At 49.6% G+C, this 26,343-nt stretch overlaps 2 protein-coding genes across 13 annotated transcripts in view; one reads left to right on the forward strand and one right to left on the reverse strand.

Moving 5' to 3' along the window:
- The window catches only part of ANKS1A (ankyrin repeat and sterile alpha motif domain containing 1A), a 64,240-nt gene extending 41,126 nt beyond the window's left edge, over window positions 1-23,114 (reverse strand). For 8 of the 12 annotated variants that reach the window (XM_032449241.1, XM_032449239.1, XM_015885148.2 and 5 more), the window contains exons 1-9: window positions 22,774-23,114; window positions 9,854-9,934; window positions 8,965-9,121; window positions 7,194-7,256; window positions 2,969-3,265; window positions 2,321-2,396; window positions 1,945-2,046; window positions 580-675; window positions 273-469 (exon numbers count right to left, since the gene is read on the reverse strand). In XM_032449241.1, coding sequence (XP_032305132.1) covers window positions 273-469; window positions 580-675; window positions 1,945-2,046; window positions 2,321-2,396; window positions 2,969-3,265; window positions 7,194-7,256; window positions 8,965-9,121; window positions 9,854-9,934; window positions 22,774-22,994 — 1,290 coding nt within the window. In that variant the 5' untranslated portion in view covers window positions 22,995-23,114. Of the gene's footprint in view, window positions 1-272; window positions 470-579; window positions 676-1,944; window positions 2,047-2,320; window positions 2,397-2,968; window positions 3,266-6,903; window positions 7,257-8,964; window positions 9,122-9,853; window positions 9,935-12,678; window positions 12,798-22,773 lie in introns of those variants that run through there. The other 4 variants (XM_032449243.1, XM_032449240.1, XM_015885144.2 and 1 more) reach the window with 2 other exon arrangements.
- A 174-nt stretch (window positions 23,115-23,288) lies between these two features.
- Window positions 23,289-26,204, forward strand: TAF11 (TATA-box binding protein associated factor 11). The gene is made up of 5 exons (XM_015885168.1): window positions 23,289-23,593; window positions 23,670-23,800; window positions 23,909-23,996; window positions 24,335-24,431; window positions 25,467-26,204. The coding sequence occupies exons 1-5, from the start codon at window positions 23,402-23,404 to the stop codon at window positions 25,595-25,597; spliced, it is 639 nt and encodes a 212-aa protein (XP_015740654.1). The 5' UTR covers window positions 23,289-23,401; the 3' UTR covers window positions 25,598-26,204.
- Window positions 26,205-26,343: the final 139 nt, after the last annotated feature.

Raw genomic sequence — 26,343 nt, forward strand, 5'->3', positions numbered from 1 at the left:
AGCTCCTGCCCTGCAACAGCTCCATCTAATGGCTAACTGACAGAGCAGAGAAACTGCTCATTGCAAAAGGCTCGAGCAAGTTTAGGGACAAACTCCAGAAAGCTCCTAAAGCAACTCCCTCCTTCTCACTTCTCACTGCAGGTCAGCCTCTCATCTTGTCTGATAGAGCTGCTATCAACACAGGACAGTATGTAGATGGATAAAACCCACTAAGATCTAGTTTAATAACAGCACACTGCATCTTGTACTAAGACAAGCACACAGCTACATACAGGCCTGACTCCTGCTGCTTTAAGGCCAGCCACTTCCACTTCCTTGTTCACAGACTCTCGGTCTGAAGATCTCCCACTGGCAAGGCTGTCCAGGGAGTGACAGGACGTGGCATTGTACAGAGCTTCATATGGGCTCTCATCTTCTGGGTTCACATCAAAGTCTATGATCAGCTCTGTCACTGCTTTCTCCACATCACCTGCAAGAGGAAGAGAGGAAAGAAGGGCATTATTAGTAGTTTCCACCTTCTGAAGGTCAGCATTGGCAGGAAGAGGAGTGGCAGCAGCCCCTGGGGTGTGTGGAACCTACCCTGAGGGATCCAGCACGCAGGGTCGGTGCTTGGAGCAAGTGATGCTTGTACCGTCTTCTCTGCAGCTTTGGCACTTTTCTTCCCAGTTGTGTAATCTGCAACGAGGTGGGGCGACAAGAAGGATCAGTTTATGGCCATCTAGATTTATCTTCACTCCAGCAGATGGGATTTTCTCCCTTGCAGATGGGAAACTGACTGCCAGCATTAAGACTCCCCCCATAAAATAACCAAAGGACATTACTGAAACTTGCAGCTCAGATCCTGAAATAGAAGCATTCAACCTCTGTAATCACATGCACGAGGTTAAGAAGGATCCTTTGAACTTTTACAGACGCTTTAATCAGAAAGCTGCAAAGCTCCTGGAGGGACATAACATGAAGGAGCAATGACTTGGTGCTCGGGCACAGGATGTAGCACTAAACAGACACAGTCTGGTCTTCTGGGGTCATTAAGCAGCAGAGAAGCCAGTTCTAGCTGCGGTCCCCAAACCACAGACCAAGTGAGAAATACTGAGCTCACATGAATGAAGTCAGACAGCACCATCTCACACAGCTCACTTACAGGAGCAAACTAACAGCATTGACCTGCAAGAGGTTCAGTTTTAAAGCCCAGCTATGTCTTCAGATTCAGTACTGAGATGACACCAACCAGCCTCACAGACAAAGCTTAATTAAAAGTCCACAAAGAGCTTTGAACCTGTAGAGCTCTCAAATGCTGGGTAGGAATAACACCAGTTACATACGCTTCTGATCTTTCCCCCCACAGCTGACAGGAAATTGAGATAATGTAATTACAAGGTAGGAGCAGAGCTGAGATGCCACGCTTTGTTCCCTAATGTGGGCAGATACAAAGGGCCAATTCTAAACCACAAGGAACCAAGGTTCTCTTCTGGAAATCTCATCTGTAGAAATCCATGCTCAAGCTTCACAATGAAGTGAGGAGCAGCACACAGGATCAGTGGGTGACTATTTGCCTACAGACACGTAAAGCAGAGTTAATCCAAACCATATCTAAAGCTATTACTTTGCATTCTGCAAGCAGATTTAGACTACCCCTAATTTTAATTTACTTATAAAGTGAGTTAAACAAAGCTCAATTAAGCCCATTTAAATTGTAAAAGTGATGCCTCGCTCCTCCAGCAAAGCAGTTAATCTCCCTTAAATCCACTCCTGGAAGTCCTGCTGCCAACCCTGCTCCAGGGACCATCCACCTGAGCAGCGCAGCATCGTTTCTTCCCACACCCTGAAGATCCTCACTCACTTTGTAGCTACTTTGCCTTTTAACTCATGGTACTTGAGACCCTCGCCTTGCACTTGCACAGGCACAATCTGCACTCTTCCCTCCTGCCCCCACTCGCTGCTTACCTTCAATGAGAGCTGCTATGTGTTGGCTTTTCTGAGATGGAAGCTCCCTCACGATATCCAGAGCTGTCAGGCCTCTGTTATCCTTTATGTTCACATCAATACCTGTAGCAGTAGGTACAGAGAAGGCAAAAGCAGGAACATTTTCAAACAAGCACAGATTTACACCTTTAATCAAGTCACAGCTTGCACGTGTTCATCACTGGGTGGAGCTAAAAAAACACTCTGTAGAAGCAAACCTAAAGCCAAACGCCATGGGAGAACCTCTCCTGTAACTCCCCCTGAGGAGCAGCACTTTGGCAACTGATTGGAGAAGCGCTGTCACTAAAGAGGGGTTTCCTCACCACGTTATTGTTTCAGAACGGGATCATTCTCTCACCTGCAGCCAGCAATATTTGTACCACATCTGTCTTGCCAAACAAAGCAGCTTCGTGCAAAGCACTGCCTTTTTCAGTCTGCAAATTAAATGAAAAATAGCATGAAGCTAGATGGGGGGAGTGCTGATGGAGGAACATTTCAGAAGGTTACAGAAGCAATAAATACACTGCATCGTATACAAAGAGGACAAAGTAGTAACATTATTACAATGCTGAGAATTCGGAGTGGAAAACAGAGGCTGCCTCTTTGCAAAGAGATGCAGGCTCAGAGACCAAGAAAAAGCTTTCTAAAGCTTATAAGAAGGTCACGTGCTGAAAAGGAAATGGTTTGCCTCCACTGTACTGAGAGCTCAGTTTTGCAATGCAGAACAGTGCAGGCAGAGGAGCATTCTTCCCCCTCACTATGCATCTGTGGCTCTTTACCCAGCTAACGAGCAAGCACTGAGCATGCACTGCACCGGGATCCCTCTGAGCAGCCTCCCAGAGGAACAAGCTGAACAAGCAGCCTAGAGGAACCCAAAGCAAACGCTCATCTCCCATATGGGATCCCTGCAGAGGATGGTGAGAAGGAGCCTTTCTCAGCACAACCACACGGCTCCTCCACCTCCCAGCAGCCAGAGCAGCCCCTCGCACACCCCCAGCCCAGATACCTGATAGTTGCTATCCATGCCAGCATCCAGGAGGACGTGCACTACAGTTTTGTGACCGTTCCTCGCCGCCAAGTGCAGGGGAGTGTGTTTCTTTGTGTTGCAGCTTAAAAGATTGGGGTGAGCGTTCAGCAGCATCTTCACGACCTCCAGCCTCCCGTAGAGAGCAGCCAGGTCCAGGGGGGTCTCAAACTTGTTGTTACGCATGGTGGGGTCGGTGAGCTCCTCCAGGAGGACCTTCACCACCTCGGTGTGGCCGTACTGTGCAGCGCAGTGCAGCGCCGTCTCGTTGTCGTTGTTCTGGGGGGAAGCGGGGGAGCAGAAAGGCCAATGTGTCAGAATGGGGAGAGCGGAGCTGCACCGTGCCACGCTCAAACCATTGAAGTTTAAATGCAAAAACAAGACGAAAAGCAGTCAGGAAGCAAATTAATTCCTCCGGCCCTTGGGAAAGCAGTCTGTTATTAGCTGGCAGCATCCCTTACTGTGGGGTGCCACCAAAATAAAAGACTGCGTGCAATACACGCCACACCAACTGCACCATGAACTCTATCTGCTGTCACTTGTCATCATTTCAGATTTAAACTTCAATTGTTTCGATCCTATTCATCCTAACAGCCTTTGCAGTTCTGAAGCTTGCAAGCCGGCCGTTTTAGAGAAAGAGTGCATGCAGCTGCGTGCAGTTGGCAAGTTAGGAGGTTAGCAAACAGTGCCACTGGGTTGCTCCACTAACAAGCCCTCATCATGAAGGTCTCAGGTCAGCTGGAAGGAAGAAACATTGGAGCAGCACGTGAAAGCCACATCCAAGCAATGCATGCAGCACTGGGCAGGTATCAGCAAAGTACTGAGATGAGCAGCCCCACATTTCATTTCCAGGTGCAAAATATTGCCTGATTTAAGGTGCTGTTTTTTTTTGTGTTTTTTTCCCTCTTTCAAATTAAGCTCATCTCAAGCTCTGTGTTTCCCATGTAATTTTAGGGTAGGAAAAGTCAATATTTTGCACCATTTCACAAGCATGCTGCAGAGCTTGCTTTGCTGCACTTTAATCCTATGGATGCGTTACGGATTACAGGAGTCACAGCATGCAAACTTCCACTCGGTTTTACTCCAGTTTGCATCATTTGTCAGCCATGGGAAGGCAGGAGAGAAGTGGGATGTGGAAGGGCTGCGACCAGCATCAAAGCACAAAGCAAGGAGGCAGCACACAGCCACGTGCAGAGAGAGATTTTGGAAGGTAAGCAAAGCAGGGCATCGCTGTTAGCACAGGAGGTCACAGACAAAGAACAAGCTCGATACTTGGAGCAGAGGCAGCCATTGTGAAGGGACGCACATACACGTGGACAGAAGTTACTGGAGAATAAAGAAGTCTGCACATAAAATACACATACAGAGTGAGAAGGGGAGAGAATAGAGAGCTACAGAGATCACACCTAACGCTCCTACAGTGCTGGTCTTGAGTTCATCTAAAGGATGGGAGATTCTGTTATCTGTGTTGGGCACAGAAGAGCACCTGGATGTTGTGAGCCCATGACACAGCCAGACTGAGGCCAGCAGAATGTCCCACAGCTCGAGGAAACAGGAGACAGCCCCAGCCCTCCTGGAGCTGCAGCTGTGTGCCTACAAAGCCAAATAGGGGTGCACAGCTCTGGCTTGTTCCACTGCAGCACTGCCCATCCTCCCCTGCCACCCAGACCATAACTGAACAGGGTGCTTTAAAGCACGCTGCAACCCTGAACATCTGCTTAGCAGCTCCAAAACAAGCATACAGCTTCCTCTGATAGTACAAATGTTGAAGTTTGCTGCAATTGAGTCTCATTCTTTCTAAACAATTCAGGGCTCTGCTGCCCTGGATGAAATCCCATCCTCGAAACCTGGACAACATCCCCTGCCCATCCTCCTGTAGCACAGCCACCAGGTGGTAAAATGCCTAAAATGCCTTGCACCATTACAGCACATCCTTCCCCATCACAGGATCTCCTGCTATTGCATGAGTCTGCACTGCTCCCATTTTGGGTGAGCTCCAAGAAGCCCAAAATATCCAAACCACTCCAGGCAAAGGAGCGCGCCCCAATCCCAAGCGGAGCCTAACAACGAGCACAAACACTCAGATGTATGCAGTTATCTGAGATGGAAGAAGAAAATTCCTAGCCAGCAGCCAGGAGGCACGTGGGTTAAATTTCAAAACTTCTTAGGAAAAAAACAAAGAGCTCAATAGGACCCAGGGGCTGCATTCCTGCAGGAATCCAAGCACCCCCCCCCCTTAATCGCAGCCAGGAGTGAGAAGCTGGGCCTTGGCTGATGCCTGCCTACAGACCACAAAATGGGAACAGGAGCAGGAATGCCTCCACTTTCATATGGGTTCCATTACATTTCTCAAGCCCTGGTAATTAGATACCACATACCATTGCCCTTACGCTCCTCATCACACGTTGCAGCAGAGCACCTCCAGCTCAGTCAAGTGCATCTGCACTCCTGTTCCTAACATGCTGTAGGAGGGCTTCAATATGAACCACATCTTCTTAAAATAAGTAGAAAAGCAGTTTAAGACTTTCTAACCTGCAAAGCTTTGAACACTTACACCAAGGCAGGCCATGGCATTGCTGCTCCGAGCTCTCAGAGGAGCTGCTGATGAATGCCAGGCAGGAATGGTTTAGTAGACACAGTTCTGCCTGGGGGTGGGGAAAAGAATCACAGAATGGCTTGAGTTGGAAGGGACCTCAAGGACCACCAGGCTCCAACCCTAGGTCAAGAACTAGATGAGACTGCAAGACCTCCACTCACACCCCACAGCTCTGCCCTCAGCAGAGCAGGATGAACAGGTTCCCTTGCTCCTACAGGTGCCCACCAATGCCAAAACCATTTCAGAAGGAACAGTCCCCATCTGTCCAACAAGCTCTCAGAAGCTCTGCAGGTGGCCATGCTGCCCAGTTTCATTTGCAGGCTCCAGATGGTAGGCTTCCACTTCTCTCAGCACACCATTTAGATTTATAATGCTTTAAAGCCAATATGCACAAATCATTTGCTGCCAACTGAGAAAGACAAAGGTAGGTTGTGCAGTTTATTCCTCCTTGGGCTTTGTGACAGCTTTTTCTCTTTTTCCTCTTCCTGACCAGAGTAACAATTTAATCTGTAATGAAACCTTATACAAACACTTTTCCCCTCTTCTAAATATCCCAAATGTTTGGAAAGAGGAGACATTTTTTGCAAGGTTTGCAAGCTCAGGGATTTTGGATGTGTTTTTAAAGGTACTGTGGATCAAGCAGAGTAAAAGTCCCAAGTGAACTATGAGACAGATCTGCCATGGAAGGCTGAGTCCCAGATAGGTGGCTGGAAGCAAGTGTGGTGCAGAGGCTGACAGCAAAAGCATCCTGTGATAAAGCTGCAGCTATTATGGCATAACTGGTGTCTGCTGCTTCATCATAAATAAAAATGAGAAATGGTGGAGTGCCTGAGAAAACACCACTGTGTGACAGACAGAACAAGCCGACCCTAGGAACTTTCTGATCTGCTTCCTCAACTGCTCAGCTTCAGTGCATCGTATTAGCTGATGTCATGCTTCTTTGTAGTTTAAGAGCTAAAAGCAAAAAGGGGGCAAAACAGGCAGGAGAAAGGAACAGAAGACCAGGGCTGAAGGGTCAGACAACAAAGACTGAACACCAAAAAAGAGACCGAAGCAATAAGCAGGACAAGAGGGCTCAGGAAGGGAGGTATCAGTGTTACTACCTTCCCTTCTCCCCACCACCACCAATAGAGTTAACTGTCCATTCAAACATATACAGCATTATGCGTTTTGTAGGAGAAAAGGCATGAAATTCACTCCAAACAGCCCACAGAAAATACATCCATGTTTAAGCAGGAAAAAAAAATCCTTCTCTTTGCATTTATCAGCAACATTAGCACATGAAACAATACCTAAAGCATTTGAATCGAAATGACATTACCTTGTGGAAGTCATCCAGCCAAATCAAGCAAACTGACCATCACCGTGAGTCCTACAAGGCTAAGCAATGAAGGAGCCCCCAGGAAAGTAAGGAAAAGCTTCCCTTAAATTATGTTTCTATAACTGCTTTGAAGAAAGAAACCCAGAGTAAATAAATGGTTGCATTTTACTCTTCCCCAAGCAGCTGCAAACTGAACAGTTATTATTGCAACTGGATGACATTGCACCTGGAAGCACGCGAGTGCAGCTTGGAGTAATGATGCAGTGAAATGCTGACAGCAAAGTACACACCTTGGCATTGATATATGGGTCAAAGGGGCCGTACTTTTTGAGTTCTTTGATCTCAAGAGCATTCTACAAAAAGGAAGAGGAAAAAGAACAAAAATGTGATAATGAAATGGGTGAGATCGAGCAACAAAGCAATGGGTGACTCCCAAGGGGTGGAAATGACAGAACACAGCGTCTTGTTCCAGTCAGAGCAATTAACAGCAGAAGCCATTCCAGCAGCTGATTCCTGTAACCTGAACCACTGTGTGTTTCTTTACAAGGCTCCAGCCTCAGGCAGCACAGGTTATTCGACTGATTTTCATTGTTTAAGAGGATTCCTACTAAACAAACATTAATGAAACATTACCTGGCAGGATTACACTGGGCTTTCACAAAGGTTTCCCCTATACCTGTCCTACTGTGCACCCACTCAGAGCCCTCAGTCAATTATCAGACTGATTGTGAACAGTTTACTGCACTATTTCAACCTGCAGCTGTGCCCGAAGACAGTACTACGCACAGCCCTGAGCTAGAAAACTGTCCAAGACAGTGAAACACAGTTATCCCTGCTCAGCTGAGAAGTGGTGGTGATTAGCACTGTGTTTTTTTGTTTCATGATGCTTTAGAAGCAACCACTTAGCCTTGCAACAGCTGCTGCATCACATGAACTGCTTTACATTGAGGAATTGAATGCTCAGGCAGAACTCTGTCCCCACAAAGCATGGCTGGAAGCAGGACTGGGACTCCTAACCCCGACTCTGTGAAGGGAATTTTGCTCCTCAGCTTCTGAAAAAGTACAGAGAGCAGATCAAAATTAAACAGCAGAAACTCACAGCTCTCAGACGGTCATTTCAGCTCAGATGATTCTGCTAAACCTGAGCTGGGAGTGCAAGACCGCGTTATGGATTCACTTCTGCATGAATGTATGTGTTTAACCCTGTGGCACTAAGGCAGACAATCTTGTTTGGGTTCACTCACCTCCAGCTGGATGAAAATCCCAGCAGGAAGGAGTTGGTTCACAGGGACACCAACATCCCTGTTCATGGAGGGGACATCCAAGGGCCAGCACAGCTTTAACCACCTTGTGGGAATGTGTGACTGCACGTCTGCCCAAGGCATGGTGCAGAACCACCGATGGGGCAGTGTCAGTGCTCAGCCAGCATCACACAGTGAACCAGCTCGCTCATCCAAAGTCTTAAGCAAAATAAATACGTGGGATGGCCCACATTTATTTTGTTTTTTTCCTTTCCTGATTAAGAACAGAATAAAGATTAAGCAAAAGGATTTATCTGGGGTCACCACAGGGCTGAAATTATCTCACCACTTACAAATCAATTAACTGGAGCAAGTGCTAGAGACAAGCCAGGAGAGTAGCTGAGACAGCATGGCCAAACAAAGACTAAACAAAGCTGCTGTGATTAGTTCCCAAAAGAAGGGAGCCAACGTATCCTTGGACAGAACTAGAAAACTTCTCAGTTATCCAGCAACTGAAAGGAAAACCTGTGTTAGTTTCAGAAGCTCAGTATGAAAGCAGGAGACTACTTGCTAGGTGTGGAGGGGTTCTCAGTATACATTTGTATCTCTCTATATAGGTTAATGTATATACACCTCATTCATTCAATACTGCTATCTCAGAACAGGAGGAATTGCTTTAGGCACTGCCCTCCCCATCCCAATAGCAATTAACTCTGTAACAACTGCTGCCAGCTGGGGAGGGTCAGGAGTCAGCTCAAGGGGTCTATCTCCATCCAAGAAAATCAGTTTTCAAAGGAATATTTGAGAAAAATAGGCAGACCTGCTCATTGACTTTAGTATGCGAAGGTCCCTGGTGGATGAGGAGCTTCACTATGTCTGCATCTCCTTTCCAAGCTGCCAGGTGAAGGGGGTAGCAGCCCTTACAGTCTGCCACGTTGGTGAGCGCATCATTCCTCAAGAGGACTTCCACCACATCCCTGCAAGAGAAGGAGACTCGGGTCCATCAGGCATTCAGTCCTTGTCTCACATTCTGCAGTAAGACTATTGTACCACAAACTAAAACCAAACCCATCATCTGAAAAAAGTATTTCAGAGATCCTCTCAGAATGTGATTTTATAACATCCCTATTAAACGATGCCCAAAGAAAGAAATAAAAGGATGCTGAGATGAGTTCAGGGAAGATCTGTGTTATCTTTATTCTAACAAAGCTGAATGGGGGCTACAGTCACTGCATCAGCACAAGGAAGATGATTCTATTCAATTCCTCAGTACCTGAAGTAGCAGCGAACAATACAGGATCTACCACAATGAATACCAGAGATACTGAAAAATGTGATAACACACAAAAGCAAATTTCAGGTGGTGCAGACACAGCAACACCCCGGACACCAGGCAGACTGCAGGGGACTGTTACCAGAAAAGCCATCTTTAGCATCTTGTCGTATCTTATCCAAATTGCTGGCAAAAAAAGGGTGGTTGAAAACCTCCACGTTCTGCCAATGTGTTGAAAAGACAGACACGGAGCAGCACAGAACACCTCTGGGCTTTGCTGCACTGATGTTCTTTGCTTGTCCTGAAGATGGTGTCGTGTTGCACCGCTGCCACATTTTCAGAGGCAACAGCATCAGAGTGGTGAATGCATGAACAAACTGCAGCTTGTAAAGCACACAGCAACCCTTATGACCAAAGGCAGTATAAGATGACTCACTTATGACCATTCAAAGCAGCATGGTGCAGCGGAGTGTATCCAGTACTGTCAACGCAGTTCACATTTGGCCCTCTCCAGATGCTGCAAGACAGAAAACACACAGGGAACACTTAGATATACAGCAAACAGACAGACAGACTGCAAGAAAAGGCATCAGCAGAGCTCTCACACCGAGCTGGTTATTGTGCAGCTGTGGTTAGGGGCAGCAACAGAGAGCACTTGGGACAGGCCCTGCTTCCAGACCACAGCACTGAGAGAAGCAGAGTATAAAATCCAAGCACTGCGTACAGCGGGACGGGCAATTAAAACTGAACACGAAGGAGATAAGAGGAGCTCTGAAAACTGCAAACTCTGGTTGGAACAAACTCCTGCACTGTTTCTCTTGCTCCATGATTCAGCAAATGCTGTAGCTTCTTGCAGAAATCCTCCCGTTTGCCAAAAGTGCTGAATAAAGCGCATCGCTTCAGGTCATGATAAAGAGCTCTTCTGAACAAAAGGATATTTGTCCTCTTGCTTAGTTTCCATTTCTTCCTTCCTGTACAATACTCACAAAGCTGTGTGGGGCTGCAGCAAAGCCCAACTTAAAGAACAACTCCACTTTTTCAAGTGCAGCGATGAGTCCTCAGGAGCAGGTCATCAGCCCTTGATCTGCGCTGCAAAGGAGGTGTGTGCCTACAGACAGAAAGCCGCTGCCACCCCAATGAGTTCACAAGCTTAGCACTCAATACAAGGCATGAGAACTGAGCCTGGAGCCGTGGTTCAATGGCCCAGAGATGAATGGTGAGCAGGGCAGCGAGGTTGGAGGCTGTGACTCCTTGTGCATGGCCTGCAGGACATCACCCACACACACAGCTCCCTTCTTAATATCCATGCGGCCGCTAAATTCTCACAACCCTCCATTGGTATTTCCTGCTCGTAGACTGATCGTACAAACAACTCAAATGCTTCCTGCAAGAATTCAAGTTGAGGGAGCGGACAAACGAAGCTGCTGATGCAGACGGGAGGAGATTAAAGCAGCCTGGGCCAGGGGGAGCTTGGTTAAAGCACAGCAATTGGAGCCCAAGTGGGGATCTCGATCTTACAGAGACCATCACACCTTTCATGCAGGTTTTTCTTTGCTATGGAGAGCAGGGCTGGGATGACTCTGGCTGCCCTCCTCCTGTGCTCCACGTGCACTGCCAGCCCTCACACCTTCTGCATTCCCTTCTTTCTGTTCTGCAGGTTCTTTCTCAGCTTGGCCCTCTATGCACACCAGCACCAACGTGACTGCACCCAGCTCTGCTGGCCCATCACACAGCATCCACCAGAACCACACTTTGTGCAGCAGAGCTCACACTGAAAGCACAGTGGTTGAGAGCCTGGTGTGACCATTTGACAGCTGCGGTATCAGTTACACAAATAAATCAGACACGTTACAGAAGATGCGGGTGGCCAATTGCAGAGGATAATTACATCAAGCTTTGCAGAGCATCCCAGCATTTTAAACACACACAGAGGTCTCACTCCACATTCCAGCCCTGCCCAGGAAGCCCTCGCTATATGCAAAATCCTCCCACTAACACCACCGCCTCCTTGGCTAAAATACAACGGCATATGCTTAAATGCAAGGGAGGAAGCTGACCCCACGTGCTTCTCAGGACCCAAGAAACCTCAAGGAGCCATCGGGGGGAAGGCGATGCATGGAGCAAGGCTGCACAGCCCTGGGAGAGCCAAAGGCCAACAGCTTTCACATGCAAAGCAACAGGGGAGTCAGAGCAAAGCGCTGCCAAAAGCGCTGAGAAAAGCACAGAGAAATCCCCCACACTGAGAGCAGAAAGTTGCACTGAAAAAAAAAACCCACAATGGCGAGATGAATGGGGAAAAGATTGCAGAGCTCAAATAACGATGGGCAGATGAATTGCAGGCAGGTCAGAGAGCAGGCTGGGATTCACAGGGATGGTGGGCCACAGGTCTCCTGTTCTGGGTAGCAGGAAAGCACTGGCCCCACTCACAGGAATGAACACCCTGCAAAGGACAGGGCTGCACAGCATCAGCCCGTTGCCTTAATGCTTCCTCAAGCATATGGGGAAAGCCCACTGAAACACAGCTCTGCAAAGCAGGAATCTGCTCAGTGATTAACACACAGGAGTAGGAGAGCAACACCTGTAAAGAGACAACACTGGGCCTAAGCTTTCCCATTTGAGATATGAGAAGGAAAGCGCCAGAGCAGACGCACAGATCCTGCTGGGATGGGAGCACCGTGCCATGGAGACACAGAGCAGAGGTTAGAGCTGCAGCCGAGACACATGCATGGAATGCACAGCCATGGCCAGGCTCAGCCCTGCACCGACCCCCTGAGCTCCTTCCAACAGGGAAACGACGCCAACGCCTCCGCAGCAGCGGCTGTTCAGGTGGGGATGACTCACTTCTTGCCACCAGCAAAGTCTTGATGGTGCAGCTCCATGTTGTGTCAGCAACACAAAGCGGGGCTGTGCTGCACGGTAGAGGTAACACAATTGCTTGGCCATTCCCACAGCAGCAATCCACACCTCGCAGTGTTTTTGTGCCCTGCACAGCAGCGTGGGCTCACAGCAGGCAGAGCCCAGGCACGCAGTCTATCAAGGAGCAACGACTGTGTTTCCAATTAGAGCGAGCAGGTGAGGGCACGCATTGCACACAGCTCACTGCTGCTGGAGGTGCTTCCCCTGCACTAATTGCAGGCGGCTGCTTCCAGAAAATTCCTTCCCGCTGCACAGAAAGGAGCTCAGTCTCCAGCACAGGCATTTCCTTGCACATAAAACAAATCTCGAGCACCGAGCTCAGTGGGAGCCTGCTGAGAGCTTTACCTTGCAGCACAAAAGGTAACGGCCCCACCTCAGAGCAGCTTCCTGATGTATGGATGTATTTCTGGGCAGGATTTATTTTGCAGCTGCATTTGGGTTGTTGGCAGACCTGGCAGTGGTTGAGGAGCTCTTCCAACAGCTGCATCCACAAATCTGAAGGAGGAACAGTTGGATGAGAGCCTGAGAAGAACGTTTCCATCACATCAAATAGGAAAACTCAGATATTTCAATGAATCAATGAGAGCAGGAGGGCGAGTCTCCCATCTCAGTGAGTGCTCAGGTAGCAAAGAGCAGCTGAAAGCAGACAGCAGAGCCCTGTAACATTATCACAGCATAGAAAATGAGGTTGGTTTTAATGAGAGCAACTTTTTGATCCCCGACACACATCTGGAACTCTTCCCTTCCCAAATGTTGGCCCAAAGCAGGTTTGGCACATGGGAAGAACAACTTCCTTCGCAGCACAGCTGTCACAGCGCCCGGTTTCAACAGGGAATGTAAAGCTGAAGTTTCCCAAGAGATGAGAATCCGTGCATTGGGTGGGAATGAGCCCCACACCTCCCTTAAGGGCTGGTGTTCATCATTGCCTTTTCCTTTAGCGGAGTATTTTGAACACTACTAAGAGCACTAAACTGATACCAAACAGAAAGCTTAATCCCATTGCACTAAGTGAGATGGGCAGGATGTGTTAATACCTGCAATCAAAGCAGCTGACTGTAAGAATGCAATGCCATGTGCAGGTGGAGCCATGGGACATCACCTCTGTCCTCCAGCACCACAAACAGCTTCTAGTTCTTCTGTATTCTCTGGAAGCATCAGAGCTTGTTCTTCAGCATCTGTCAGTTATTTGGCAATGGCAGGATCATGAGGACAGAGAAATGAAGGTGTTGATGAGGGATCTGAGAGCACAAGCACTCAGCAATAGCAGCCATGCAAGGGATCAGCTCAGGAGCTGGAAGGGGCATCAAGACTCGGCCTAATGGTGCAAGAACAGTCACAGCCACTACTAACATCCGGGACTGCAGGTCCTGCTATGGTAACACAGGGGAGGGTTGGCATCACTAATAGAAAGCAGTCACCCAAGCAGAAGCTCCCCGCTAGGAGGAGGGCAGCCCTACCCTTACAGATGGCTGCTGGCAGTGGAAATGCATCTCTTTAAACTTAATGTATGGGGGTGGTGGTGGGCTCAGTCACCTCCTGCATTATGAGGCAGCAGACAGACAGGATGGGTCACTCGTGCATGCTGCCTTCATCAAAGAATCCCTCAGAGCAGGAGGCAAAACAAATAGCTGCAGGGGAGGGAAAGCCAGGTCTGCTTGGAGTGCATGAGCTGCCCTTTATTCTTAAAGCCATTACAGACACTCGCCCTGCAAGCTGCTCCCATTACCGAGTGTTTCCAGCTGATTACATGCAACCAAGCAGAGCTCACACACAACAAGCACTGATGGTGGGGGACTGCAGGGCCAGACCTCAACAAAGCTTTTCTGAAACATCATTTGAAAAAAGACAGTAATTTAACTGTCCAGGGGCTCTGAGCCCCTGATGGAGCTGGGGGTGTCCTTGTGTGATACAGTGGCCCTTAGAAATCCCTTCCAAGTCACACGGTTCTATGATTCTAGCGTGAGCAGAACACATCCACAGGGTGCATCACATCAAGCTGCTTGCAAACCCACACTGTGTTCCCCCTTCTCCTTCCGTGAGAGCTACAGAACCCCACAAGACATGACAGTCAACCAACAGAAATAGAGCAGCACGTCTCTAGCTGTACACATCCACCTGCCCTGCCAACTTCTGACACACAGACTCACGAAGGCTCTGAACATAATGCACAAAACATCGCCAAAAGGAACTCGAGCAAGAAACACAGAGTGCATTTCATCCCCACCGCCTGTCACTGCCCTCATGGAGGGGAACTGATGCACCAATTAAGTGCTTTGGGTTGGCAGGACACATCACTCTGCTCTGCCTGCTCTGTGGAGCTGCTAGATGCTCTTTGTCAGATGGAATCAACGGGATAAAATCCAGCCTAAGTGACTGTTTACTTTCTCCTCAGCACCCCAATGATCTCACCCCATACTCAGCCCACTCCTGCTGCCACAGCGCTGGGAATTCCCTCTCAAACCACTGCTGATGCCTGACCTGGAGCAGATGAGAAACAGGTAAATAGGCCAAGTAAAGCAGCGAGCCAGAATGAATTACCCCTGCTCTACATCAATTATAAAGCGAATGCAGTTGGTTTGTACCAGTAACTACATCCAGAGCGCACTTCTGCCTTAGGGAGACTGAAAAAACAAATGAGATAGGGACTCACAGACCATTCATCTCCCTGGTAACACTGCTGAGATCAGTGATGTGGGGGTTCTGAATCCAGGCTGGCACCGTGTGCTGGATTGTCTGGGCATGGAAAGAGCCCTGCACACCTCAGGACAGAGCCATGGGGCACCAAGGTGAGCAGGGAGAAGCAGTAAGCTACAGGGAAAAGCAAACTGTGCTCTCTGCTAGTGAAACCTGAATGCAACAGGATGGGAGAATGAGGCCCTCAAGGAAGGGAGCACAGGACCAGGCAAGGACTGCCAGCAATGCTGGCACAACTGAGGCAGCAAATTAACTGACTGCAGACTAAATTCTTTCTGGATGAGCTTATTAGTTGGTGAGCAGTGACAGAACAAGAGAGCAACGGCATAAAGGCAAACAGAACAGTGACCTACAGCGGCTTCCAGGGAAAACTGAGGACACAACAGAGCGGGTCATGGGCGCACAGCACTGTGATAAGCTCCTGCTCAGTCCTGCATCAAGCAAACACAGAAAGCATCAGCTTAAGACTCACAGTACAGCAGTTCCTAAGGAAGCTTATGGAGAGTGGGATGGCTGCTAAAGGGAACAGTCCTGCACTAGAGAAGCAGTTCCTTTGTTAAATAGAGTTCCCTCAGCCAGAAGTTGCACTTAGCAGCACAGTCCTTCCCAGCCTCACATTCTTAATTCACAGATGTACATGCAAGTTGGACTATTAAACTGTAAACTGATGTAGAGGCATTGCCTCCAACAAGCTCAGGGAATAACTGTATCTAAGTGAATAACTGTATCTAAGCCCAGTGAATAACTGTATCTAAGCCATAGCAAGGCTCACCCATACAGCTACAAGGGTTCCAGGGCACCTCATGCTGCTTCAGCATCTCCCCATCGCCAACAAGAACTGCCTTTGGGGTGGGAAAACACAGGTTCCTTTTCTCCCGACCCCCTCACAGTAGAAGCAGTGCACACAGCCACCTTGGAGCAGCACTGAAGACCATTACAATGCGCCCCATGTTCCAGAAGAACTTAGAACAGAAAGCAAAAGCCAAAGCATGAGTGAGGTGGGGAGAACACCGAGCTCTTAACCACCCCACACTCAGATAACATCAGCGAGCGAAACCTCAAGTCTTGCAAAGCAGTTAAGGTCAGTGAAGAAGGATAAACAGCTTACCATGTATTTACACGCACACAACTTAAACACAACATTTCACACTCAATTGTTTATATTGAGATTCAACCCTCCAGAGGCTGCACGGTTCCAGCTGGTTTCAGCTCAGTGAAGGTGAGCCATAGAGATCAGACTCCAACAGGATGAACCGAGAGCCCGACGTCACGAGAGGAGCACAGTAACTTCACAGTGCACAGAGGGAGTCACTAACAACACTGAGACAACCACAAGTCACCCCTGGGGGATGGCAGGATGAATCGAGGCCTCTCGGTTGTCTCTTATAGGACAGCCAACACTTCTTCACACTTAACACTCTGCAGCAAGAAACCGTGGCCTGAGAATAATCTCTGGGTAGTGGCAAACCAAAACTGAAGTCCATGGCACCTGCACACCAATATTTAAGTCATCAGACAGCCCTCATGATCCTTAAAGAGAACCAAGATTAGAACGCAAAGCTTTCAATCCTCCAGAGATCAAGGTTTTAATCATAAACCTGTTGCTCCTTCCTAAAACAAAAGGGAAAAGGCTCTGGTTTCCAGCAGCAAGGATAGGGCTGTGAGCCCATCTGTGCGCCGCAGCACTAGCTGCCTTTAATCGGATTACATTCTAAAACCAGGCAATTTACTTGGTGATGCCAAACTTGAAAGGATTGTTCATCGTGTCTTAATTAGGATGAGGCAAAAGTCATTTCACCTAATTTCCAGCCCACTTCAGTATTAGATTTGAAGGCAACCTATGACATTTTCGGGCTTGTTTGGCGTAAGAGTCTGAAAACCAGCGGGCAATAGGATTAGATATAAATGTAATGAGATAATGCATTTACAGATTATTTATGGCACTCACTTTCAGGCAGGGTTGTGTTCCTGCATCCTCAGTACACAGCACTGCAGATACTTCCTTTTAGATGGAAAAAGTTTGAGGTCTACTCTTAAATTTAAATTCCCTTTAAAAGAAACCATGTGTTTAAATAACAAGGCGAGAGTGTTAATGTAACCTGGCTTTACCAGTCCTAAACAACATAAACTCAAACTCCTGCCTCCCTTGAGCAAACTAACATGGGTTCTCAGAGAGCTTTGCACAAGCCCTGCTTGCACACTCCTGCTTTAAAAGCAATTTCTGCAGTTCCCTTTACATCCAGCTAAGTTCTGATATATATATATTGATTTTAATCTGAAACACTCGACCATGCAAGGTGGGATGTATCAAGTCAGGAATGTGCATACAGGTGGTCTCTGCACTTGGCATCTTACTTGCCCTGACAAACCCTGATCATTAAAGCAAGCCATGGTGATTCCTGCAGGATGGAGACACATCCAGGGACTGCTCTGCATTGAGGCACTGCCTTACTCTGGGCAGAACACATCCCCCCTGTGGGAGGCAGCAATCAGTCCTTTGGGACAGAGGGAAGCCTGTACACAAGCACGTCAGCACTGCTTTCCTCCTGAGCACAGTTCCCACCTTCCTCCCCTCCTGGCCTTTAATTCATCATTTTACCCCTCCATTGGACTATCGAAGATCTTCCTTTGAAATGTTGGTGCATCTGGGACTGGAGCTGTCAGCCAATTCCTGTTTTTCTCCTTTCTGCAGAGAGCAGCTGTATTAGCTTCTCCAGTCTGTTGCTATAGAAACAAATCAATCCTCAACAGTTTTATTTTTACCATTTTTCTGTGAAATAGGATTTTTCTCCTTTCCGAGCCTGAGCTGTACTCCAGAGCCAGCTCTATGGGACAGGCACAGTGCCACCTACACATCACAGGAGCCTCACACCTGGGGGCAAAGCAAAGAGGAGACCACCCCCACCCCATCTAAAGGCACCTCCAGGATGCTTCACCTTGAGCCGATGGCTGCAGTGCTCCTGCAGTGCTGCTGTCTCCAGGTGGCACAGGGGGATGACAGCCGTGCTGGGGACTCTCACCCATCCCTGCAGCAAGGGATCACAGCACAGCTCACCCATCCTCACTGCAAAGCAGCCTCCAGGAGCTTGTCTCATCCTCATCCAAGTGCAGCTGCCATGGAGTTTTCCCTTTTGGTCTGGGATGAATGCAGGTGTAATCCGTTATCTGTGACCTCTGTTCTGCATCCCATCTTTCACCTCTGTCTTTCACAGCCTGCTTGCTTTTCTTTCAGTCACCCTAAAATAATGCACTACATTAAAACCCACCACTGGATGAGCACTGTTTCTTGGCTCAGTTGCTGCTCATATATCAAATGCCGTTTCATACATTCATCTTTATGAAGCTGAGCTCTGCCAAGCAGCCTCGATCCAGTGGCTCCGCTCCCACAAACATTCATTTGGGGATCACTTCACACAAAGCTGCTGCAGGACAACTGCTCTTGAAGCAGCAGGGGGCAAGGGGAGAGCCTGCCCCTCCACACCTGCAGGTTTCCACCCTCCTTGTATAGGATCTAGGAACAGGGCCATCACAAACGAAGCTGTTCTGCTGGGTCAGCCAGCTGGAGCGAGTTACTCTGGCACAGCCCCACGAATGCTCAAACCTCCATTGGGGAATGAAAGCAGGAGAGGACAAGTCCACTGCTGCACAACCACAGTCACAGCCCTCAAGTCTCCTTGTTAGCTGTCAAACCCCATTTTTTCAGCGCTCAGCCGAACTCTGCACAGCTCCTGCCTTCAGAACACACTGTGCTCTGGATGCACTGAGTTCCTCCAGTTTCAGGCTTGCAGATTGGAGCAAGGGTTTCGTGCTGAAATTCCTCCACACAGCTCAACTACAGGACAAGAAATTGGGGCATCCACAAATCAAAGAGCTGGTGGGGGATCCCCCAGCCAAGCACTCAGCCCACTGAAGCCTCTCAAACATCCCCTTGGCCAGCAAAGTAAGTATGGACAAATCCTTCTGCATGAACACTGCTGAATGCAGCTGCAAACCCAGCATCAGCACAGCCAGCCCATGCTGCTGGCATGGAACACACACCTCATCACAGAGCTGGGCTGACCAAAGCAACAGACAAAGCGTTTCAATGCTGCATTAGAAGCTCACACAGATGCAGAACACTTCAGAGTCGGTGCCAATAATTGCAGCCTTCCTGAATTCTTTAGAAAGCGCTTGGGAAATGATGTGCAACGTAAGACTTGGTGCACACCTAATGCCTGCGGTGCTCATACGCTCAGCAATATCAGAATGGTCCACCCCCATTCACTGTGTGCAAGGCAGGGCGGGGAGCAGAAGAGTTCAAAACTGGGCTGTTAATGACAAAGTGAAAACACAGGCACAGTGTCTGCGTGCTTCATAAGAACTGCAGGAGGAACTTCCTCTTGCTGAGGGAAGGGAAGGATGAGGAAACGTTCTGTTGGCACCTTTACGCAGCCCTGGAGGTTGGACCTTGGAGCCGGGCGGCTGCTCCCCACCCACATCACCCAGCAGTGGGGCTGTGCCTCATTTTCCCCCAATACAGGAGGGCCCAGACACCAGATAAGCAGATAATTCAGCTGTGCAGGAACAAATATAAAATCCCAAATACAAAACCCCACTTTTTTTCATTTAAGTAAAAAATCATTTTTCCGACTTTAACCACACTTGGACTACTCGAAGCTACTTTAAGTGCTTAACCATCGTACCATGTCATTTTCTAACCCAAAGAAAATACTCGCCAGTAATAACTGCAGCAAATTGAGCAGAACACTTGCTGTGGCTTCAGTGAAGGCAGCACCAGATCCTTCCCCACAACAGATGCATGCACAACTCCCTAATAGACCTACAGGAGCTGACACAGCCCAACAGCAGCCTCAGTTTCCCCTCTCACCAACACAGACCCCATCTTTTAACATGGGCTGCTGAAAAGAAGTCGCTTTTCTGCAGGGTTTTGCTTCCCACTGGGGTGTGTTTTCCTACCTGATATTTTTAGCATTACGGAGCAGCACGTTTGCACCCCCTGGGGAGAGACTTCAGCTTTAATTCCACCTCAGCGTTTCCTTCTCATTTGACTCCTCACAGTCTATCACATCTCGCTTCCTGCTTACCTGCACCACTCGTGATTGCTGGGGGAGGTCTCATGCTGTGATGGGAGCTGGGAGCCTCAGGCCCCACTAAAGCTCACCTTGAAATCCCAACAAACGCAGTGATGTAAAACCCTTCCTGCTGAACACCACTGGGGGCTCCTCCTGTGCCTTGTGGACCAGCAGGAACCAGCTGGGGAAGGAGACAGGTGAGCAGACTCAGCCCTTCTAAGCACCTCTAAATCAAAGCTTCCTCATAATACATGCACATAAGTCCCTGCACTGGGTAGCTTCGTGCTTTCTTCACTCACCAGCACTGACAGCACCTATTACTAAACCTTCAACCTCCACATGACTCCAAAGCTGTTGTTGTTGTGTTGGGGTGCTGTGCTCCGGGGACAACTGAGCTCAGAGGTGACCTATGGGTGCTCACCACCTCCTCCCATGTCATCACACCTCCCTCATTTCCCAACCTCCAGCTTTCCATCAAGCCTCAGACAAATAGAATTTCATATTCCCTGTTTCCAAAGCCTTGAAGTTATTTAAAAGGAGGACAGCAGGGCAGGGCTGGCTGTAATTAAGCACTGCTGTGCACCTTCCCTGCCCCCAGGAGCTCCTGACCCACACTGGAGCCGCTCCCCCGAACCAATGGGGCTGCCACCATGGGGATCTGCCATCACATTTGGGTCAGCCATTGCTGCAGCCACACATTGCCAGACCCCAACCACCTGCCCAGCTTACAGAGCAGCCAGGAGTGCAGTGATGTGTTCCCATAACACAAAGTCACCACCACACGCTGTCGGTGAGTGTGGCAGAGCTGTTACAACTAGAGGCTGATAACACTCATGGTGTGTATTTAACTCAGCTGACCCTCTCCACTTTATCTAAACAGCCCCTAAGTACATCCATCTTCTGGCGCAGACAAGCCTGAAGGATTCCAAGCCAATTTCCCACTTGAAACAAGGGCTCAGTGTTTTTAACATATTAAATGAGAAGGAGAAAATCTGACCTGAGAGCAGATTTGCATTGCAGAGAAGCAGATGTAAGAAATGTAAGCACTGGCAGCCACAGGACTCAGTGCTCAGCTCAGGGTGTAACAGCAAATCTCTGATACGGTTATTGAGAAGCAGATGATATCTGGCTATAAACAGGTGAGCTGTATCCTTCCAAGCTGTATCCTTCTAAACACACAGAGCACAGTGATGGCACAGCTCAGAAATGGGCTCAAATCCTCCCATCCTACCCCCAAACTACTTGCTCAGGGAACAGAATAGAGCTGGAACTGCAAAAAAGCTGCAACATAAGAAACGCAGCAGCAAGTGGCTTCTTTAGGAGATACCGGATGGGAGAAAAAAAAAGGGGGAGGAGAAAATACTAACACGTAAAAGCTTCAAAACAGAGTGAATTGCACAGCATGGTCCTTTAAATGCAACAGCAAAGGAGCGTGCCCTCCTTCTGGGTGCCCGTGAAGCTGACCCTGAGCTGCCAGCCACTGTCAGGCTGAGCTGTGGTGGAGCAGCATCGCTGCAAGCAATGGAAATTATTGAGGGTGAGCACGTACAGAGCACACACAGTGAGAGGACACCTTGCTCAACACCCAGCTGCACATCCAGCCTGTGAATTCACCCACGACCAGAGGAAACACATGCACAGTCACCAGCCCCTGCTGGCACACTGACCCGGAGTCCTGCTCTTCCAAACACACGTCTTCCCAGTTACACCAGTCTGCTGCAACCAACCACAAGCAGCAGCACCTGCAGCAGCCCAGGGAGCAGGCAGAGCCAAAGCCATCATGGGGCAGCACCCAGCCCTGCTGCACTGCTCTCCAACCTTACAGCCCCACCTTGGGGCACAGAACCCCCAGGGACTCTGCTCCCAACCCCTGCAGCACCACAACCTCGGCAACCCTCACACACCCCATGTACCCCACAGTCCATGCAACCCACCACAGTGCCTCATCCCATCCCCTTCATGCACTCCTTTTGACACACACAGGCCCAGACCCCAGGGGCAGCAGTTCTCCATTTACAGTACAGATACATTCATATCCCACTGGGCTCCATCCCACACCATGCCATGGGAGCTCGGACAGCCCCTGTCCCACAGCCCTCCCACCCATACATTCCACCCAAGCACAGATTCCAACCCACAGCATCCCCTGTACCACAATCCCTTCCTCACCCCAAGCACACCAACAGCCAGTCTCAGAAGCCCCAAAATCCCAGCTCATCATTACAAACCCACTATCCCCACACATCTTGTGTCCTCAACAACGCACCCCTATCAACCCCACAACCCCTACACCCACACCTCACCTCAAGCAGCACAGTCCAAGTCTCCCAGCACCCCAACTTCAAGTCCACACACCTTCAATCCTTCTCCACAGCCCTACAGCACCCCAACCCCATGCACCCCACAGCTCCTATAAATCAATGCTCACCTTGAGAGCCTACAAACTTCACACACTGCATCCCCCACAGCCCTACTCTCCCCTCAGCTTTCACCCACAGCTCCCAGCCCCAAACTACCCCCTGTGGGGGGCTCCTACCCCACAGCCCTCACCCCACAACCTTCCCCATCCTCCTCACCCCACAGCCTCAGCCCTGTACCCACCTCTAACCACAGCTCCCCAGCTCCATGGGCCCACCCCTCATAGCCCCCATCCCCCTCATTGCCCCCCACTCACCTCAGCAGACTGGACAGCGGGTGTCCCACTCCTCCACCTCCTCCTCCACCTCCTCCACCGCCGCTTCCACCACCTCCACCGCCCCCGGATCCTCCTCCGCTCCCTCCTCCGCTTCCCCCGGAGCCGAACCCTGAGCTCAGCCGTTTTCCCGACAGCAGTTTCTCCACAGCGGGCAGGTTCCCGGTTCGTGCGGCCTCCAGCAGCTCCTGCTCCTTCCCCATGGCCCGGCCCGGCCAACGCCGCCGCCTCCCGCCAGGCCCCGCCCCGGAAGAACGCTGAGGGGGCGTGGCCTGAGGCCGAGTGGGCGGGGCCTGAGGGGCCGTTTGTTCTCTATTGTGGGCGCGGCCTAATAAGTGGGCCTGGTCTGCTGTAGGCCCCGCCCCTGGTGGATCTATATTCTCATCCCATTTCTCTTCATTATCAAATGGAACTGATACAAAATGACGCGTAGAGCCCGTCAGCACGGCTATAGATGGGGTGGATCCCACCCTGCTGTGCCGGGTCCACACGCAGCTCACAGCTCTGTAGGCCGCACGGCGCTCAGCCCCGTCGCCATAACGACAGCAGCGCCCCCTGTCGGCCACCGTAGCGTGACGTCATCACCAGGCGACCGTAGAGACGAGGCGTAATGGCGGATCCCGGTGAGCCGGGCCGGGAGGAGCGGGGGGGCGGCACCGAGCGGGAACCGGCACCGACCGCTACATCACCACACGGCGGGGATGGGACCATGGAGGAACCGACGGCCACGGACGGGGTTATAGAGGGGGACATGGAGGCTGGAGCCGGCCAGGAGCTCAAGGCGGAGGCGGCGGATGGGGAGGTGAGGGCTCAGCACCGGGTCGGCCGGGAGATGAGGAGAGAACGGGGCCGGTCCATAACGGTGTGTTGTATCGTAGGGGAGGAGCGGGGACGGGATGGACGGGGAGGATCCGAACCTGCAACAGGCGGCAAAGAAGGTGAAGGTGGAACTGAAGGAGAGGAAGGAGAAGAAGCACAAAGTGGACGAGGATGAGATCCAGAAGATGCAGTGAGTGCTGGGGAATGGGCTGCGCTGCAGGGCGGGGTTAATGGCCATGAGCAGCATCAGCATCGTTTGTGGTTCAGCTCTGTGAGTGATTCGTCCTCTCCCTTCCAGGATCCTGGTCTCCTCCTTTTCCGAGGAGCAGCTGAATCGCTACGAGATGTATCGCCGCTCTGCCTTCCCCAAGGCTGCCATCAAACGGGTACGACTTCAGTTCGTGCTTCAGCACAAAGCAAACGGCTCAGCCTGGCCACAATACCCCCCCCCCAACCTCCCCTCCCCAACATGGCTGTGGGGGGACAGCGATGCAAAATAATTGCTAGCACTGATCTGTAGCTGAATCAAACTAATCTCAAATTGTTACAGCTACCATGTGCCCAAAGCTATAGGAGCTCATTCCAAAGCTCTGTTACTGTTGTTTCTGCTCATTTTGTTCACTGGTGCTCAGTATTTGGCTCCAATCACTAAATATAATTTGAAGTGTTTCAGTGTTGCTGCATGTACCTCATTTGACTGACTGCCTGTTCTTTGCTTGTGCAGCTGATCCAGTCCATCACGGGCACCTCTGTCTCTCAGAATGTGGTTATTGCCATGTCTGGCATTTCCAAGGTCTTCGTTGGGGAAGTGGTGGAGGAAGGTGAGCAAATCACATTATTGTTCAGTAAAAAGTTAAGGACACAGAGAGCACATCGCTTAAAGCAGAGAGACATGAAACAAAGCTGGACTTTTGTGGCTTCTTGTCCAGGTGTGCAGCCTGGACAGTGCCCTGCAGGGCCCTCCTGCTTTCAGCAGCAGCAGAAGACAACTGTTAAAACTTGGGACTTCTTGCCCCTACATGAGCAGGCTGCAGTGCTACAGCAAAGATCTCATTAATGCTACTGTGGACAAATTCAGCTTAGAAGGGAAATGCGTTATTTAAGCCTCTTAGCCTGCAAGATTCTTTGTTAATGCAGTGAGCTGAGATCTCCTTGGGATAGACTGTGCAGCGCTGACCCAGTTGTGTCCCTGCTCATGCAGAGGAGGAAAAGATTCTTGTTTTTTGTGCCAGCCACTTAGTACAGGCTTGTCACACAAAACACACAGCCTGGACTTGCAGGGGTTGCCATCAGCCAGGATGATGCAGCTTTTGGCACTTCTGCTGCTTTGACTGTGTCTGCAGCTCTGTGTTGCCAGAGGCAGTCTGGATAAGCAGCTTCTCTGCTGTACTTATTGCTTCGTGTCCTTGGCAGGAGATCTGAATTATACTTAACAGAAGTGAAGCACAGGAACTGCCCTTTAAGTCAGCTGTAGGTGGTTCCTTCCTCCTATCCCTGCTGCACACAAGTCCCCAAACATACTTCACAAGCTAGAAGTGGTTTTAAAGTAGCAGGTTTAAGATGATGAGGCCTTTTCAAGCTCTTGCATGACTTAGTCTATTCCATAGCAGCTGGGACGTGGTTACAAAGCAGCTGATTCTGAGCTGGTATTGATGCCTCAAGGACTAGTTTTTCTTCAGAGAAACACCCAAAGCTGTTTCATCCCTTTGTACAGATAAAACATGAGCTTTGAACACTGTTACCTGTTGACTTTATAATTGAAGTTCAACCAGTGGGAGGCTTTTCAAATGTCTCCTGCTGGGAGAATGGCAGAGCTGAGCTGTCCTTGTTCACGTCAACTCTTGTCCTTTGTTTAGCACTGGATGTGTGTGAGAAGTGGGGGGAGCTGCCACCTCTGCAGCCCAAACACATGCGGGAGGCTGTGAGGAGGCTCAAGTCACGAGGACAGATCCCGAATTCCAAATATAAAAAGATCATCTTCCACTGAAGTGTCCTGGGATCAGCAAAGAGAAGACAAGTTCAAACAAGCTTTGGTTGTGCACCATATGACAGTTATGAGACAGAAGCATTCCCCTCTCCCGCTTGCAGTCTTCTCCAAGGAAGCTGTACCAAAGCAAGCTCAATTCAACGTGGATTTCAGTAACTTCAAGCATCGAGGTCTTATGTGGATTGCTTTCAGTTTACAAAACTACCATGAGTGTTCTCAGCACGGCTCATGGGGCAGAAGGACAGGGAGAAATGCTGCAGCAGAACCTGCAGTTGCTCCCATTAAACTCCCTGCCAGCAGCAGCACATTGTGTGCAGACATTCATGTAGGCATCCACGGGGATGTTTCCTGCAGTAACTGCTGAAGGCCAGTTTGTCAGCTTAGTGCTGTGCAGGCTCAAGGAGGAGGCAGATCCTTGGCCTGGTGCCTCAGGGTCCTCAGATCCAGCAGCCTGGGAAAGGAACATGCAACGTCCTCAAGTGTATTTACCCACCAGCATCGTCCCTTCTGCTGGCACAGGTGCAGTGTTGTCTCTGTACAGAAGCATCTTTTTTTTTTGTACATTAAACTTGTTACTATATTCTTAGTCTCCCTGGGACAGCAAATACTCATTGTGTAATTGTGTTTGTGTGATTCAAAGTAGGGAGAGCGCGCTGCGATCTGTCTCAACCAACCCCAACATGTCCAAGGAGCTTCACGCCTCCGGCATGTATTGCTCCATTACCACCAGCAAGGGAACACACTGA

Source organism: Coturnix japonica, chromosome 26 (assembly GCF_001577835.2).
Source record: "Coturnix japonica isolate 7356 chromosome 26, Coturnix japonica 2.1, whole genome shotgun sequence".
Classification (NCBI taxonomy): Eukaryota; Metazoa; Chordata; class Aves; order Galliformes; family Phasianidae; genus Coturnix; species Coturnix japonica.

Excerpts from the sequence above, each read along its gene's own strand:
- TAF11 (XM_015885168.1), top strand. The coding sequence starts at position 23,402 with ATGGCGGATCCCGGTGAGCCGGGCCGGGAGGAGCGGGGGGGCGGCACC. Across the intron at positions 23,801-23,908 it reads GATGAGATCCAGAAGATGCA|GATCCTGGTCTCCTCCTTTT; the intron begins GTGAGTGCTGGG and ends TCTCCCTTCCAG. Across the intron at positions 23,997-24,334 it reads CCAAGGCTGCCATCAAACGG|CTGATCCAGTCCATCACGGG; the intron begins GTACGACTTCAG and ends TTGCTTGTGCAG.